Source organism: Centroberyx gerrardi, chromosome 23 (genome assembly GCF_048128805.1).
Source record: "Centroberyx gerrardi isolate f3 chromosome 23, fCenGer3.hap1.cur.20231027, whole genome shotgun sequence".
NCBI classification, from domain to species: domain Eukaryota; kingdom Metazoa; phylum Chordata; class Actinopteri; order Beryciformes; family Berycidae; genus Centroberyx; species Centroberyx gerrardi.
Genome location: NC_136019.1, coordinates 22,138,169 through 22,153,237, shown reverse-complemented (window position 1 = coordinate 22,153,237; position 15,069 = coordinate 22,138,169). Strand labels below are relative to the sequence as shown.

The window sequence follows — 15,069 nt, the reverse complement described above, 5'->3', positions numbered from 1 at the left end:
TTTTATATTGCAATACTTTCCCGGCAAAATATCGCGATATACAGTATTATCGCGGTATGGTACGGTATTTGTTTTTCACAGGTTTTTTGGGGGAGTATTTTCTTTTATTTCTTCCAAATTACATAAAATTTCTTGGCTGTAATAATAATAATTATTATAAACAGTCAAGAAATTTGATCTTACTATTAAAGCATTGGAGGAATTGGAGCATTGGAGGCCATTTGGTGTAATTTGCTCATTCCTGTTATTTTCAGAAAAATGGGCTGATTGTGGAAAAGAGAACCCACTTGAATTAAAAAGACTAATTTTTCACTTCAAGTATGATTATTTTTGTGTTTTTACTGTCCTACCACTAGTAGATGATAGGTTTATACATTTGAAAGCTTGTACGATTGCAATCTAAGCAACATGGCCGGGAGGGGTGGATATTCTATATTGCGGGAAATATTGCGATATTCACGAAATATCGCGATATTCGAGAATATCAAATATCAGCCCAAGCCTAATGCTAGTTTCCATCTACAGTCCCTGGCCAGGTAAAGAGCAACTGTGCTTAAAATTCGTGCTTAGAATTGATTTACTTACTTCACAACTGGTAATATTTTGCCTCATCATTTCTGTCGCTTCAAAGATTTGCTGGTAGTCTGTTTTGTCTTAAGTCTTGACATACAAAATCTTTTGTCAGTTTGTTTTAGGGCTGGGGATTTTGGCAAATGTTGCTGACATTTAAACAAATATAGAATTTCTAAGAATAGAAATATGCTAAACTGTAGCTTAACAGCTTTCCCATCTTCCCTGAAACAATGTGCTCTGGTTCAATAACAAATAAGTTGTATAAATCCCTCACTCTCAGTGAAGCCAAGCAGCATGTCACAGGTCATATTTGTAAATGTGATTTGCACTCATCCAGCAGGATGTTGTCCACAACAAGTCGTACTTCTTCTAATCTAATCTCTCCATTGCCCTTCCAATTTACTCCCTTATCTTCTGTAGAGTTCGACAAGTGCAGCATCTCCGGGGATCCCCACTACCGGACGTTCGACGGTTTCACCCATCACTTCCAGGGCCCCTACACCTACGTCCTGACCCAGGGCCACAACCTGCAGGGCTCGCAGCCGGCCCTGCAAGTGAGGGGGAAGAACATCAGACGTGGCGGGAACAGGAGGGTGTCCTTCCTGGATCAGATGTACGTCGACATCTACGGCGTCAACGTCCGCTTCCTGCAGAAGAAGACCGTCCTGGTGTGTTGTCTGTCTTTATCTGTTGATGTGAACCCTTTAACATTCATAAAAAAACAATTTATTCAGATAGCCTATTTTAGCAATTGTTTGTGTTAACTAGTAGCTTAGCTAGCATTTTTCTATTTTCAAATTTTGAACTGATAGATTACCGTTGAGCCACCAGCAGATGTTTCTCTTGCGAAAGTGAATAATGAAGAATAAGAGTGTGGGTTACCAAGTGTTTGTATGAATTTTAATCCTCATTGTGACTGCCTTCCCCAGGTAAATGGAGAACGCGTTGCTCCTCCTCTAAGCCCAGTTGATGGTCTGACCATCACCATGAACTCCAGGCAGGTCCAGCTCACCACTGACTTCGGACTCACTGTGCGCTTCGATGGCAGCAGTCGTGGAGGTAAAAGACAAACCTCCACCATCCTTAACTCAGCCATTCTTTGCCTTGTGTGTGAATTCATTCAATTTTCTCTCTCTCTTCATCTGTCAGAGATCGTATTGCCCAGCACCTATAAGAACTCTGTCAGAGGACTGTGTGGAAACTACGACGGCATCACCAGGAATGAGTACATGAAGCCGGACGGGACGGTCACCAGGAACCTGGACGAGTTCGGAGAAAGCTGGAGGGTCAGCGACCGACAGGCTGAAAGACAGAAGACCTGGGACCTTCCCCATAGAGTCCACCTGCACAGGTGAGACTGCAACCAGGGTCACTGCATTAGCTGTAAATATACAGGGCTGGAAAGAGTACCAAAATATCCTACTAAAGTACAAGTAGAAGTATTGTTACTAGTGTAAAAAGCTAAAGGAAAGTAGCTCATTTATGTACTCTGAGTAAAAGTTAGTTACTTAAAAAAAGACATTGTTCCATATAATCTTTCCCATGTGATGCAAAAGGCCAAGAGGCAAGAGCACAGAGGTTCTTTTAACTGAAAAACCCTCAAAAACAACCATAAACTACAGTGCAACACAAAACATGAACTAACATATCTCTCCTCCCACAAATGCGTTACAAATTCCGTTTTTTCTTTAAACACACTGTTGATTTTGCACATTATTATAGACTGTTCACCATTCTAAAAATACAATTTTGAAATTCATGTCATTATTTGATCTATGATATATAAAAAAAAAAGTCCATTCCCATTATTCAGTAACGTCACTACTTTGATGTTTCTTTTGCTATTAGCTATGCATCTAGCTAGCAAAGCTAGCAAACTGGCTAGCCAACAGCCAGGCTAACAGAAACCACTGTAGCTGGTTGGATGTTAACTTAGCTACTATCACGGATAAATTCAAGCATTTAACGTTACAATTGGTTAACTGGACATTTCTTCCACATTCTTTTGTAGGTTTGATACAGATTTATAAATTTATAGCCAGCCAGTTTCTGATACAGTGCTTATGGACAGCCTACCAAGTTGTGTAAAGAACTACAACAAAACTGCAATTTAAAACAAATTCTGAAAATGTTCAGTGCATCAAACTGTACAGATCAACTAATTTTGGTGTTTTTACATAAATCTGAGCGAGCGTGTGTACATTCTTGATATACATTTACAGAATCTTGTGAGCACTGTTACATAAGCAAAGACATGGAATTAATGCACTTATTGTATTTCCGTTATCTTGTTTCATGTTGCCATACCTCCATCTTCCACGAGTAATATCTCAGTGAAAACAAAGCCAGACCTACAATTTGAGACATCAGGTTGTACTCAACAACTTTAACAAAGCCCTATCTCCCTACATCCCTCCAATCCTTCCCTCTATCCCTCCATCCATCCATCCATCCATCCATCCCCAGGCGAGAGGTGGAGACGGATCCAGATTCAGGGTTTGAGACATCAGGCTGCTCCCAGTCTCAGCTCGACGACTATAACGGAGTGACACAGTGTGGAGCGCTGTCCGATCCCAAGGGACCGTTCACCGCCTGCCACGCCACCCTGCCACCCAGCACTTACCAGGAGTGAGTAGTCTGCCTGTGTGTGTGTGTGTGTGTAGCTATCTTCTGGAGATAGTTCAGGAGCAATTACAATGTGCGCACGTACATGTGACAGCTCCAATACACTGTAACGTAATGTGAACTATGCAAAATAATGGGGTTATGTGTGTAGGCACTAAATCTACATGTAAATCTACCATTTGCTCATGCTCAATGTATGTCTGTGTTTGCGTGTGTGTGTGTGTGTTCGTCCCTCAGTGACTGTGTGTTTGACCTGTGTGCTGAGAGTGGCAGCGCAGCACTGCGTTGTGCCAGTTACGATGCCTACGCTGTAGCCTGTCAGGAGGCCGGAGTCAAACTGGGATCCTGGAGGCAGCAGCTGGACTGTGGTAAGATGCCGGACCACAACAATATACACATAATACAACTGATGCTGCATTCAAATCATGTGGGAATAACCGCCGACTTGGAAGTGTTTACGTGTTCACATTCATTTGAAGCCGTCAAGACACTCTTTCTCTCTCTCTCTCTCTCTCTAGTCCTCTCCTGCGGCGCCAACAGCACCTACTCCTCCTGCATGTCGCCGTGCCCCGCCTCCTGCGCCGACCTGGCCGCGCCCTCGGAGTGCGACATGACGTCCTGCGTGGAGGGGTGCCAGTGCACCCCAGGGTTCGTCATGAGCGAGGGGAGCTGCGTGCCGTACACCCAGTGTGGCTGCACCTTCCTCAACAGATATTACCCGGTAAGTGGCATTATGGGACGGTTTCATTCGGCGCTGTTGTTGTCTCTGTTAAGCTTGGGCAATATCCAGAATTTGAAATCGCGATACTGTCCCGCCAAAATATCGCGATACACGATGTCGCGGGGGTTTGGGGGGGTATTTTATTTTATTTCTACCAAATTACATCAAATTTCTAGGCTATAATAACAGCCTATAAATTTGATCTTACTATTCAAGCATTGGAGTAAACAACTGGAGCATTAGAGGAAACTATTTCCAGAAAAACGGGCTGATTGTGGAAAAGGGAACCCACTTGAATTGAAAAGACAAATTTTTCACCTCAAGTATGAGTATTTTTGTTTTTTTTTACTTTCCTAGATAGTAGATTATAGGTTTATAAGTTTAAAAGCTTCGAGATAGCGGGAAATATTGCAATATACACAAAATATTGCAATATTTGATAATATCGAATATCGGACAAGCCTAGTCTCCATCTGTTCTGCTCTGGCCTGTAAATCTCCTTAGATGGTAAGAGGGTCGGACACGGTCTGGGGGGCAGCTTACATCACACACATTTCACACACACGCACACACACAGTAATGTTTTTTTTGTGGCCATCAGTGCCCAGCAGCTGTGACCGTGCATAACGGTGTGATATGTAACTCTTCTCTATCTCTGTGTTCCATTGTTCCACCGCTCTTTATCAACCCCATTTCATCCCTCCTTGTTCTTTTCTGTCCCTCCGTCGTCCAGCTGAAGGAGAAGTTTGTGACGGAGGACTGTTCTCAGACATGTGAAAGCACCACCACCGGCGCCGTCTGCCAACCCAAGACCTGCCAGGCCGGCCACATCTGCGCCATCTTCGACCTCAAACGGGACTGCTACAGAGGTGTGTGTGTGTGTGTGTGTGTGTGTGACGTGTGTGACGCGAATGTTGTGCGGTTACATAAACAATTGCATTTTCATAGGATAAATAAACAGGACAATAGGATGATCAGTGTAAACTAGGGTTAAACTGATGTGATCGGTTTGCCAATATTGGCCATTAAAGGAATAGTTCACCCCAAAATGAAAATTCACTCATCTACTCACCCTCATGTCAACAAATTCCCATCAAGCTTGTGGATAATCCAAGTGTTTTATAGCCAAACGATTGCACTGTGGGTCTAGTATTTACCAATATCAGACCAATATATTTACATTTACCTAATATCCAATACTTTGGGATGAAAATGGTCAAATTTATTGATATTAAATATCGGCTATGGCAGCTTCAATCCAAAAACATCAGCATTGGCCTTCAAAAACCCATATCAAACTCTATTAAGATTACAATTATTATAAATGATTTAGTAAAAAATCAATGGCTCTCTCCTCTCTCTTTCCTCCAGTGAGTCCCTGCCTCAGTTACCCCTGTCTGAACGGAGGGAGCTGCAAGGAGGGCAGCAGCGACAGCTACACCTGCGACTGTCCGGACGGCTACGAGGGCAGAAACTGTGAGGTGGAGAAAACTGAGACCGGAGGACTGGGTACAGTCAACCATCATCCATTTCATCCTTTCACCGCTCAAGATTCCTCTTATCAAGAATTCAGAAAAACTGCCCAATTGTTTTTATCAACAGCAATTTAGCAACTACAGAATGGATTTTGAATGGTTTTTCTGGGTAATGAAATTTACTCAGCAGGAAAGGCCATGTAAGTTTTGGGTAACGCTTTATTTTCCGGGCCCGCAATTTCCTAATAATTTCCTAGAAAAGAACTGTTAATTTCTTAGGAAGTTTCCTAGAAAGAACCATGAAATTATGTTCTAATTATAGGGAAGATAGAGAAAGAGTTCAATGGTAGTTGGCAAGTTCCTCCAATTTCTTCTGTTTCCAAGACAGAACCATGAAATTATGCAGTAGTTAATAAAAATAAAAATAAGAAATGAACTAAAATGAATTATGAATTCAACAAATAACTATATTATATAATTATATGAATAATGACTTCTGATAATTGACCTCTGCCTATTATTTTTTCCAATAAATGGTTTATAGTTTTGCAGTTCTTTCCATGAAATTCTTTTAGAAATTTACAGTATCTTATCGACTCCACCAGACTCTGTATAACTACTACATCATTTCATGGTTCTTTCCAGGAAACTTCCTAAGAAATTAACAGTTCCTTTCTAGGAAATTATTAGGAAATTGTGGACCCGGACAATAAAGCTTTACCAAGTTTTGAATTCAGACTCCAAAAGTGAAATGATCTGGTTTTCAACAAAAAGCAACCAAATAACTGGCAAACAGTCGGTAGTAATGTAAAGTATGCACGCAGTGTAGTAAATAGTCCTTTAATGTCGAGGCTCTAACTGCAGATGGAAATCAACAGTCTCATTGTTTCTTTCGTTGTCGTTTGTCTTCCACCAGAAACCAAGTGGATCATCCTGATTGCGGTTCTGGCTTCCGTAGCCGCCATCATCATCATCATCACAACCATAGCGTGTGTTTGCAGACGCAACGCCAAGTAAGTCACTGCTGGTGTTGCTGTGTATACTGTATGGATATCCATGCATGTGTGTGTGGAAGTATAGTAACCAAACAGGTTACGGCTGCTGTCTGGATTATCTGCAAAAGTATGTTTTTCAGTCATGCAGAAAATAAATGAATATTTTCTCATAATGACCATGGAAACGTTCCAGAAAAAAAAAAAAAAATTGCCGTCCTGTTTTTACCCAACGACAGTAATATACTATAATAATCATATACATACATATACTGCAAAAATCTCATATCTCAAAATAAACAGGATAATAGGATGATCAGTGTAATAATATATCATTACAAATTAGGGTAAACCAATATATTGGTTTTCCAGTATTGGCCATTAAAGGAATAGTTCACCCCACAATGGAAATTCAGTCATCTAAAAAAGTAGAAAATGTCCATCAAGCTTCTGCATAATCCATGTGTTTTATAGCTAAACAATTACACTGTAGGTCCAACAGTCCAATGTTTAACACTATAACACTTTTAATAATTTTTATGATGGGAGTGGATGATTTTCTGTCGTTATGCCATTTTTGTGATGGGGATGTGAATACAGAAAAAGTTTCATATTCATTCCAGGTCCCAAGCTTATCTAGTTGAGCTCCAGCAGACAATGGTTTATGTGTGCTTGAATAATCCCTGAGTGATTTCATGAGAGAAAGACAATTCATCACTTCTTGATTTTTGGGATCAACACGTTTTTTTTTACTTTTAACACTAGGCTAGCCAGAATATATCAATAATCATGTTCACTTCTGGGTTTCTAACACTGGCTTTTTACCTTCACAGGAACAAGAAAAAGTATGAGTCGCAAAAACTCAGCATGAAATCAAGTAAGAACTTCATAGAAATGAATTGACATGGTTAAATTCTGATCATTTTAGCACTGTTAGCACACTAGCTAATGTGTCGAGTAGAAGCTAGTGTTGGCATGTTAACATTAACATCAGTGTCTTTGCTAGATGAGCCTTCTGGCTAGTTAGCTATCTTTTTTGTTCAGGTTAACTGAGCTGACTCTTGTGTGGAGACTAGGGCTGAATATCAAATTAAAGAAAGCCAAGTCGTTACTTGTGTCCTTGTGGAGAACGTTCTTCCCAAGTTGTCTTGGGGAGAACGATCTTCTCATGACAGAGGTGTGACCAAGTCAACTTTGCTCGAGTCCCAAGTCAGTCTCAAGTCTTGAGGCACAAGTCTCAAGTCAAGTCCCAAGTCTAAATGTAGATTACCAAGTCAAGTCCAAGTCAAGTCCATGTCATTAATGTTAAGTCCCAACTCTAAACGTAGAGCAGCAAGTCAAGTCAGAACAAATCAAGAGTCCAGTATCAATTTAATATCTTAAAGAAAACTAAATATATACGACTTTTCAATGAAGTATGGTTTTAATAGGATAAAAACTTGGTAAGAGCATTTGATTTCTATAATCAGTTTCAACAATGCAATCAAGATCTTTAGTCAAGACTTTAGAAACCTTTTCAAGTCATCAAAGTACAAGTCAAAGTCAAGTCCCAAGTCACCAGAACCCAAGTCAAGTCTCAAGTATTCTCTTCATGCATCAAATCAAGTCTCAAGCAATTGAAACTGTGACTCGAGTCTGACTCTGTCTCATGAAATAAGTACACAGAAGCTTCCTTACAGTTTGAGATGGACTGTGTGCTTCACGTCCCGCGCATGATTAAGATGCACAGCTGTTCGTTGTTTTCGTAATAAATCTTGGGGCTTTCAATTTGTTCTCGTTGGTCAAGTCACCATCCGATGCATCCTCAATATTTTGAGGTTGGCAAGGAAACTTCCGGGTTTTCTATCCGTCCTCAGTCCTGTTGTTTTGTTTTGGAATCGTGTTTCGGTGGTTAGATTACGTAAAACGCGTCATGGAGGACACAAGAACGCAAATAGATAATCAGCCTAGGGCTAAAGACAAGACAGTTTACGGTGTCACAGTAACCTCCATTTGGAAACAAATCTATCACTTTTACTTAGAATGTTACTGAATGGATCTACAGCCACACAACAAGCTTTTTCAGCTAGCTCTCTGTTTCTAGCCTGGCTGTTAAGTATTTAGCCATTTTTTGTATAAAAAGTAGGCCTGCTATGGACTAGAGATTTGTGACTCAATTGCAAAACCTACAGTATACACAAGATATGTAATGCAATGCTATATCTCTCTGTCTCTTTCTCTCTCAGGTGTTCCATACGCAAATATCAATGACCAGAAGAAAGGTGACAAAGTCACCCCTATGTGATTAACAACTGTTTTACTTGTTTGCTGGTTGCTTGAATGCATGTGAACCACACTTACAAACACTTACAAGGCAAACATGCAGCATCTGTCATTTAAGCTTCAAAATGACTCACCATTGTCAAAAAAATATATATATAAAAATAAAGCTATAAACCAAATGAAGCAAATATTGTTTTTATCTTTTAAAGGTGTGAATACTATGCATGTTGTTCATATGTGTTGCTTACTTAACTTATGCTTTTGAAGATGAAGAATTTTAGTCAGGGATATGTATATTTAATTAACAGAAAAGTGCAATTATGTCTGTGCCTTTAAAGGTATATATGTATTTTTTGGAATGAAATAAATTATGTTGCTGCAAGCAAAATCCAAAAACACAAACCCAATTTTTCCAGTGTGTTTGTCTTTGTTTTAAGGCCCATTACACCAAAACCTTTGTACCTTTAGGAACACCAAACACAGAACAAAGCATTACCCTGCAATCTTGTGTTTTATTGGTCAAAACAGGAGACCCCAAAACATACGGTACAACTATTTTAACACTTGTTGGAAAATTCAACACTTTTCCCCCCACACACATTAATTTTGACCCAAGGCATCTTAACCAAAATCAAGGCCATTAATCAGCAGGTGTCACAATAAGGAATGAAACTACAGCAAGGCGCATTCAGACCGTCTTTAAACTTGTCAGCAATGTGAACACAGGCCTAAACTCCTGTAAAAAAAAAAAACCAGTAGTCTTCAAACTCGAGAATTACTCATTCATCTCTTGCACTCAGTACATCTATTGTTGGTAATTCCAGGGTCCATACACAGTGTCAATTACAAAATTCCAGACTTTTTCCAGACATTAATCTTGATTTGAAAATTGTTCCATTCAAGTATGTTTGTTTGAGAATGATTCTTTGTCAAGAATGATCGTTTTGGCCCACTATGATATATCACTCTATTGATGAAGATTATTCTTCACAGTAACAAATACCAGAATTTGAGAGATGACAGGGGTCTAAAACCACAGAAAGTATGAAATATGTAGTTGTATGTGTATCAGGATGGTACAACAATATCCCCCCCAATTTTTTCCCAATATTTCTAGACTTCCCAGACCTGTGTAGGAACCCTGTAATTCAATGCTGTGAGAAAGCTGCAGGAGATGCAGGAAATACTAATATGACTAATAAGAAAAGTAGAACAATACATTGAAAGCAAATAAAGTGCTTGAAGCAAAAAGACGATAATTCATAACTTCAAACATACATTAACAGTCTACTGATGGCTGCTTTGGTCAGAAACGGTGAAGACAAAACATTATTTTCAGTTTCAGGAAATGGAAGGAGTAAACTCAAGAGTTTGAGCTGCACTGGAAAAATAGGAATGTTGAATGACTACAGGAAACCCCAAAACGCAAGGGTTTATGGGTATAAGGAGACGGATGTTGACATCTGATAGCCAGTAGTTCGTCAAGCCTAGCATAACAAAATGAGGTCTGGACTGATGCTCATATACAGCTATTTCTTCATGTGTTCTTAACTGGTATGAACACCAGAGAAGAGCACAGACAAGTCCATCATGCTTAACTAAAGTTACAGGGACTGGAATCAGATTTGCTTTGAAGACTCAAATGCAACAGTAAGTAAACTTTTCATCTCTGGTTCAGACCGAAGAAAACAAATTGTAGGTGATCGCACCCTTGATCAAGGCAAAACGGAACGCAGCAATGCAAATCAACAAAACATCAGCAGATAACCTCAGGGGAAAAATCATATCAGCTCAACAGCTACTGAGAAAAACAGGAAGCAAATGAAACAAAGCCATGTTCGTATCTCTGCAGGCAAAACAGACATTTCACACACACTCCACTGAATTACATGAGAGCAAGAAATGAAAGAACTATAGTACAACATTTCAACATTTTCCAGAGTTGAGGCTTATGCAGAAGCCTAAAATAGATGAAACCATGTCTGCATACATCTGACTTTACACACCCATGGTAGAAGATTAGTGTAAATGCAAATGTAAACATTCAAAGAGGAACACTGACTCTCAAATTGTCTATCTAGATCGATTGGACTAAACCAATATACTGTACAGGTCAAGTATAACTAACAGAGAGAAATGTCCAGCAAAGTAATCTAAGTTTTGTGTTCAGCAGCCTCTATGGGACACTTGAGTATAAAATCCAGCAAGACAGGCTGTAAATTCACTATTACCATTCTACTGTAGTAGGCCAGTTAAAGCTATACTAGTCAAAAAAACAGGCAGAGGTGTCGGTATTGTAGCAAATATGGAAGTGTAACCTTACTTAAATTTGATACAATAGCATGTTCAATTCAATAATCCAATTTGCATTTGAATTTTCTCACCCTGCCTTAAGGAGCTGCTAACCCACCTAAAAGAATTTCATGAGTATGACTTTCAATGGAGAGTTGTGGTGTCCTTTGATGGTCTAAATGTAATTTAGAAACAAGAAATACAATTCTGGGGGAAACACTGAATACTTGGAATTGTTTTTTTTTTGTGGATGGTAAAATGACAAAAAAAGAATGGTGACACAAGCTAATGGTATCAGCAGTGTTGATCCAAAGTACATGTGGGTCAGATTATATCTGCAAATAAGCATACACTGTGTTGAGTGATAGGAGGCTCCATGCTAATACTTTAGCATACACTCTGTTGAGTGAAAGTAGTCTCAATGCCTACACATGGATGATTTGGGTGTTTATGTTCTCATCACTTAACAGTTAACAGGACAATCTGCCAATAACTTGCTGTATTCATTTAAATCCCACCCAATTTAAGACAAGCTACTGAACTAGGTCTGTTACGGAATATGAGCTTTAAGCTATAAGCCTTAAAGCTACATTTCTGTACTTGTACACTTCAAAGTGTGCTAGTACATCACTGTACTGTTGGCCATGGAGTGTATCGGAGGTAAAGCAAAAACATAAAAACATCAATTCAAAATCAGATTCTACAGAACTGAAAATCCAATATTAACAATAAATAGACAACATTAACAAAATAAAAACATTCTGATAGCTTACTGCTAAAAACCCAGTGTTCAGACTACTGTATGGGGCTGTAACACACTTAACAAGCCCATTCATATTCAAGTTCTAACATAGCTATTTACAGTGTGTGTTCATCTAGACTGTACATTGCAGGAGCAAAGTACTTATTTTTTCAAAACGAGACTCTTTTTCATCCAGTGAATGTCAATCTTAGAGCAAAACACTCAAACCAGTTTCCTTTTATGGCCAGTCCTCCAATCTTATGCTGCATCCCAGTCCTAAATTCTGACTTCTTACTAGCAGAAATACAATAGGATGGCCCTTCAAGTCAGAATTCCAAGTAGGAAATTTGACCCAGATTTCTCAACCCAGAGTTTTCCAGGATGCAGCTATTTGACGTTAGCATGGCGGGCATACACTGTAAACGCTACACAGCATTACTTTTAACATGTTTATAATGCTCAAAATACACTTAAGTTCCCTTTTCAGCATCACATGACCTCAAATGTATCAAAACTCCTGTGTGGTAAGTGGTTAAACATATACATTGGAAATGTAAAGTTTAACTTAGAGTTGCTAATGTTCTATGCTAACTAGCTAGCTAACGCTGCCAAATATCGTTGACGTAACACAGGGAAAATCTTGCGGTGTCCATTTTTCTTTCTTTTTTTCTTCCCTGGTTTTTCCTGGAACTCAAAGAGGTTGTAATTACAACCTACTACCAGGGAATATCCCACTTCCGACTTTGAATGGAATGCAGCATCAGTCCCAGACCATTTAAAAAGGGAAATAAATGTTTAAACCAGCCCCGGCATGAGCAGGTAATCTGGGTTTTCTGATAATGTCCTGCAAGTAAACAAGAGCTGCCATGTTAATCACCATCAACGATGCATTAATGAAAGCCCTAAATCTTTTAAACTTACTGTATCTACTGTACATATCAACAATCACACCAACGCATGACAATGAAATAAAACGAAAAGGAATGAAATTAAATTAAATGAAATAAAAACCATGAATGAAATGAAAATATGAATACAATAAAATGAAATCAAAACTTGAATGAAATGAAAGGAGAGCTTGAATGAAATGAAATAAAATGAAATAAAAACTGGAATGACATCAAATGAAATGAAATTAAAAATTACATGAATAAAAACTTGCTGCTGATTTTTAGAGCAGTAGCTCATCCAGTGAAATGATAGCTTGGTGTGTGTGTGTGTGTGTGTGTGTGTGTGTGTGTGTCCTTGTTCTGAGGCTCAGAAAATGTTCTGGCTCAAATAGCAAACTTCCTCAAGGACATTTTCTTCCTCCATCATCATCACTGCCTTTCAGCATCCCTCCATCCCTCTCAGTTTTCTCCATCCAGCTATTCTCCCCTTCGGCCTTTACGCCTCTCTTCTCCCTCCTCATCTTCTTGACTGCACCGTCCGGAGGCAACGCTGTTCATCTCTATACGTTTCCCTCGGGGAGAGGATGAGGCTCAGAGGTGGGATAGAGGAACGAGAGAGTGATGAGGAGGCAGAATTTCTGTTTCTCTCCAGTGTCTCCAACTTGTTCCAGTAGTACAACTTTCCTCCTCCCTCCAGACTCGATCATCTGAGAGGAAAACAGAGGGAGAATTTCCTTTACTTGCTCTGTCTGTTTCAAACTTGTTCTCCAGTAGTCAAATTTGTATCGGGATATTATCGAATATCGCAATATTTTGTGAATATATACATTTCCCACGATGAATATCGCTTCCTCTCGTTTGTTTCCTCCAATGCTTGAATCGATCACATTTCTAGGCTGTTAATAATAATAATTATTATTGTAGCCTGTGATGTAATTTGGAAGAAATAAAATACCCCCGCCCCCGAAAAAACCTGAAACCCCCCGTGCGATAATATCATATATCGCAATATTTTGTCGGGACAGTATCGCGATATAGAATTTTGGATATCGCTCAAGCCTAGCTTTACCTGCTCGGTCCATCTCTGATTTGTTCCAGCACTAAGACCTTGCACTCCCTCTTGGCTATCTTATCCAGGGACAGGAGGGGCCGCTCAGGGGGCAGGTAGAGGGGTCTGCCCACCGGGGAACCCACGGGTGGCGTGATGGCCCGCCGCTCCATCACACTGCCTGTCCTGGACCCAGGAAACACACAATAATATCATGGTCATGTACATAGATAGCTGTGTGTAATTCAACCTGGCAATGTCTAGGCTCTCTGTTTTAGGATAGCATCATCTGTAAGCTTTGACATTCAGTATTAAAATACCGTGGTAACACAACAAATTTACACATTCACACCTGACTAGATGTTAAATCTGACAGAGCTGACAGGGTTTTTCCAGCATAGAGAATTTTTGAGTGCCAAGAAAAAAGAAAAATGGCGAACAAACGAGAACAAACAAGACTATGGGGTTCATTCATAAAACTCAAAGTCAAAATCTGCGACCCGGTACTTTTCCCTAATTCATAAATTTACCACACCTGTGAATATTGTGACGGAGCCATATTACCGCTGTGTTATCCTCAGCTGTAGGCCGGGAGACAGCCAATCAAAACAGCAGATAAACCTCTTCTCATGCAGTCTGACTGCTGTAATGGCGATGTCAACCATGATAAACCAAATGTTTATGATGTCACTATAAATAGGTGGTGATTGTGACTTGATGAAGACCTAAACGTCGATCGAAACGTTGGAAGATAAATAAATATATGGGAGCATTGGCAGCAATGTCCGTCAAATTTATTAAACCTTTTCATGTTTCCAATTATAATTAATGCCCTGGGACACAATGTAACTATCTATTGATTTTTTTAATGATTAAAATTTGTTTTCATTAGTTAATATTAATTTCTACAATATACCATTCTAGTGTGGTGTGGAAGGATTTTAGTCAAAATCGGCTAAGAAACATGCCTCATTCTGCCTTAAAGCCACAATGAAACCACATTTTGAGAGCATCTTGCTTCCTTAATTTGATGTATTTCCTGTTGAAACAGGATATTGGGGCGGGAAATAACAAGGAGGGATCATTCAAAACCAATGGGATATCAGTTAGGGAGAGAAACAGTTTTATTTGATGTGAAGAGCAGAGGGGCGGGATTGCTCAAAAATCTGATAAAAAACAAATATTCTTTTGTCATTATTTTGGCATAAATTGTCAAATAGGTGTATGGTAGTTGGAATGGACCCAACTATGCATGAGAAAAGGTGAAAAAGTTATTTTTCATTGTGTGACTTTAAGGAGCTGCTAACCCACCTAAAACAATTTCATTAGTATGGCTTTCAATGGAGAATTTTAGTGTCCCATGATGGTCTAAATGCTGTGCCAGAGGCTTTTCCACCCTGATAAGAATAATATTCAGTGGGAAACAATGACTGCTTGACTTTTCTTGGA

At 39.4% G+C, this 15,069-nt stretch overlaps 2 protein-coding genes across 2 annotated transcripts in view; one reads left to right on the top strand and one right to left on the bottom strand.

The window, feature by feature from the left end:
* The window catches only part of zanl (zonadhesin, like), a 68,152-nt gene extending 59,482 nt beyond the window's left edge, over positions 1-8,670 (top strand). The window contains exons 42-52 of the mRNA XM_078281770.1: positions 994-1,241; positions 1,503-1,632; positions 1,723-1,924; positions 3,040-3,201; positions 3,436-3,566; positions 3,717-3,919; positions 4,653-4,788; positions 5,291-5,428; positions 6,311-6,407; positions 7,220-7,263; positions 8,612-8,670. Of these exons, the coding sequence (XP_078137896.1) occupies positions 994-1,241; positions 1,503-1,632; positions 1,723-1,924; positions 3,040-3,201; positions 3,436-3,566; positions 3,717-3,919; positions 4,653-4,788; positions 5,291-5,428; positions 6,311-6,407; positions 7,220-7,263; positions 8,612-8,670 (1,550 nt within the window). The remainder of the gene's footprint in view (positions 1-993; positions 1,242-1,502; positions 1,633-1,722; positions 1,925-3,039; positions 3,202-3,435; positions 3,567-3,716; positions 3,920-4,652; positions 4,789-5,290; positions 5,429-6,310; positions 6,408-7,219; positions 7,264-8,611) is intronic.
* A 2,350-nt stretch (positions 8,671-11,020) lies between these two features.
* Positions 11,021-15,069, bottom strand: part of trappc14 (trafficking protein particle complex subunit 14) — a 113,258-nt gene continuing 109,209 nt past the window's right edge. The window contains exons 12-13 of the mRNA XM_078281843.1: positions 13,642-13,806; positions 11,021-13,279 (exon numbers count right to left, since the gene is read on the bottom strand). Coding sequence (XP_078137969.1) covers positions 13,276-13,279; positions 13,642-13,806 — 169 coding nt within the window. The 3' untranslated portion in view covers positions 11,021-13,275. The remainder of the gene's footprint in view (positions 13,280-13,641; positions 13,807-15,069) is intronic.